The sequence below is a fragment of the Protopterus annectens genome, chromosome 4.part0 (genome assembly GCF_019279795.1).
Source record: "Protopterus annectens isolate FY-2018-M chromosome 4.part0, PAN1.0, whole genome shotgun sequence".
Taxonomy (NCBI): Eukaryota; Metazoa; Chordata; order Ceratodontiformes; family Protopteridae; genus Protopterus; species Protopterus annectens.
In genome coordinates this window covers 788,398,184-788,401,140 of record NC_056733.1, presented here as the reverse complement: position 1 = coordinate 788,401,140, position 2,957 = coordinate 788,398,184, and the positions used below count along the sequence as shown (strand labels likewise).

Sequence of the window (2,957 nt, the reverse complement as noted above, 5' to 3'; positions counted from 1 at the left end):
CAAAAAAGTTCTGAGAATATTACTTCACCTTTATGCACTTACACTATACGTGTGATATATGGCGTACCTTAAGCAACCTAAAAGCTTTGGGACACACTGGTTGGATGTCGGACTGTTCTTAGCAGGGGATCCCTACTGTAAGGAATACTGCAACCATGAAATGGAAGGACGTCCTTATTTCTGACCCAATAGTCTACTGAAACTCAACTTGTTGCAGAAACAAATGAATACCCCAAAGTATACGTTGTCTATGGAATAAACTTCCCATCTTCGTAAAAGAAAGCCTGCTCCTCGATCTCTTCAATAAAAATTTGGAAAAAAAGGATGGGGAACCATACATTCACAAGTGGGGTACTGCCCAAGTCTCTTATCAGCAGAGGCAGTCTGTGAAATAACTCAGGGTTCCAAAAACCCAAAGCCCCACTACCATGACAATTTCCCAAACATGGGATGCGGTAGTAAGATATAATACAGTCATATCCTGGGTACTACTGCTAGGCTTTAAAAGGCCCCTGTGCCATTATCCAAGTAATCACCTATAAACCCATAAGATGCACGCTCAACCTTCACTATTGAAGAATGCAACATCAACCTAAAAGCAGGACTGGCAATAAAAGGATATGATCAAGACTGACTGTCTCTCACGCTACTGGCCTGCCCTGCCACTGGACTGAAGAAACCCTTCTGCTGGTCCTTAAGATGGGCAACCCGCCAAAGGCACCAAAAGGAGAGCAGATGAAGGTTTAACGCATTGTATTTGTGAAAAAGGTGGCATTAAAGCTCTGACACTTAATGCAATACATCAGTTTCTGCTCCATTTATATTCCCGATAACCTGTGAGATACAACAGTTCATGATCTGCCATGGCAGCATTTGGAATCCCTTATGTGGGTAGTGAAGGCAATAATTTAAGGATGTGTTAAGCACAAGGATCCAAACCGTGAGAGAGGGAAATTAATTTTCATGCGGTCAAACTCATAAGTGGAGATGTGAATATCAAAAAAGTAAAACAGCCAAAAGTACAGAAAGTGGCAGTTATCAGGTACATGAAACAGCTCTGCAAAGTAATGTCCTTGGAAAACTATGAAATGTCTGCCACATTTCTGAAGTGTATTTCCTGAAAAATGTTTTATGAAAGACTACAGACGAGATAATACAATCCAACTATACTACTACTCAGATACCGTGTCTTTCGGCTTTTCCCGGTTAGGAGTCGCTACAGCGGAACTTCGGCCCGCTAATGATTGGCAGTAGATTTTTACATGCAGAGTTGCCGGCCCTGACGTGCAACCTTCAACAAAGGTACACCCACTCACACATGTCTCCACACAGAAGACGCTCTAGCTGAGAATCGAACAGGACGTCGTACTGTGAGGCTACAATGCTACCGCAGCACCACCACCGCAGTACATACTACTACTCGGATACAAATCCTTTAAATCAGTTTCAGTGTAGGCTCTGCTGCCAGAAAATCCCCCAAATACTGAATATGTTCAGTCTCCCTTGTTAAGTCTCCTATCACAAAGTGCAACTCAAATGAGGGTACATCCTTGTCGATCCTATAGAAGGAAATTATTTAATGTTTACTTCTAACACTGAAAACTACTACACACATCGTAAAATAACCTTCAGAAAACAGTTAAAACTTATAAAACAGTCACACCCCGAAGGAAAAACGTATTGCCAGCAAATAAAAATAATATTCCAACGGCAGCAATGAGTGTGGCAGTATACGAGCCAAGCAGTTTAAATAATGATATAACCATATAACATATAATAAAAAATAAAAACTTTAATGAAGGAGGTAAGCGCTTTCACATAAGAGCTTCTTCAGAGCAAAAAATCCTTAAACCTACATTCCACTTAAATAGTATTCATCATCCAATCAAAATATGTACAATTTACATGCATTCGTTCAAAATGGTGTTCACATTTACTCAAATTTAAAAAGATAAACACTTATGACTATCTAAGCATAACAATGACAAATATTTCTGAATGACAACCACATTAGCCTGCAATTAAGTGTACAGCAAATTTGGAAACTAAACTAATGCTTTACTAACACATTTTTCATCATTCAGATTTGTAATAATTTACAGTCCCATAATTCCACTTGACTTTCATACTTATCTCAAAAAGCAGTCTATTACTTACATGACTGCCCTGTTAATCCTAACACCCATGCTGGGCACGACCTTGAAAAGATTCTGGATCAAAGCATTAGCAGCATCAGAATTTCTCCGGGTGTAGATCATTATCCATTTGTCCAGTGGCTTTACACTGATGAGCGCTGCTCCTCTCGTCTCTCTGGACCACTCTGCTACTTGAGGGTTATACTCAAACTAGTAAAAGAAAAAAGTTTCTTTAAGCCATGTAAAATATTTTCTCTTAAGACTACATTATTTAAACAGTGGTCAAACAGGGTGAAAGTACTGCCAAAGTTGTGTGCCAATACAACTGATATGCAGTACAAAACCTGAACTCTAGAAAATGTACAGGGGGATTAAGACAAAAAAAATTCATACAAGATAATCTGAAGAGCTACTTGAAGTACACTGATCTAGCTTGATTTTATCTGCACTAAAAAGACAAAGCAATGCCCCCTCGGGGGGGGGGGGGACGGGGACAGTAAAACTGGCATTTCTAACATGCATAATATACAGCCCTTGCTTTGACAGGATTTCGATAAGCCAACAGTAGAGGTGTATACCAATATACCTTCACTAAAGTTGTGCTTATGTAGTAGTTGCTTTAACATTAAACAGCAGCATTTGTGTGTTTTACCCATTTCTATTCTGCAAAGAAACACAAGTAGCTGTTTCCATATCCCTTATGAAGACCAAAGTTGGCATCACCACCACATTCCTTCAAACCTTGGTAGAAGTGTGAAGCAGCCATAAAATCAGGGACTGCTAGGAGCTATTGCAATTTTTCTTCTTTCAACTTTCAGTGCT

General features: G+C 39.5%; 1 protein-coding gene across 1 annotated transcript in view; it reads right to left on the bottom strand.

Moving 5' to 3' along the window:
- Positions 1-2,153: 2,153 nt before the first annotated feature.
- The window catches only part of LOC122800343 (piwi-like protein 1), a 785,589-nt gene continuing 784,785 nt past the window's right edge, over positions 2,154-2,957 (bottom strand). Inside the window, exon 13 of the mRNA XM_044069792.1 lies at positions 2,154-2,345. Coding sequence (XP_043925727.1) covers positions 2,154-2,345 — 192 coding nt within the window. The remainder of the gene's footprint in view (positions 2,346-2,957) is intronic.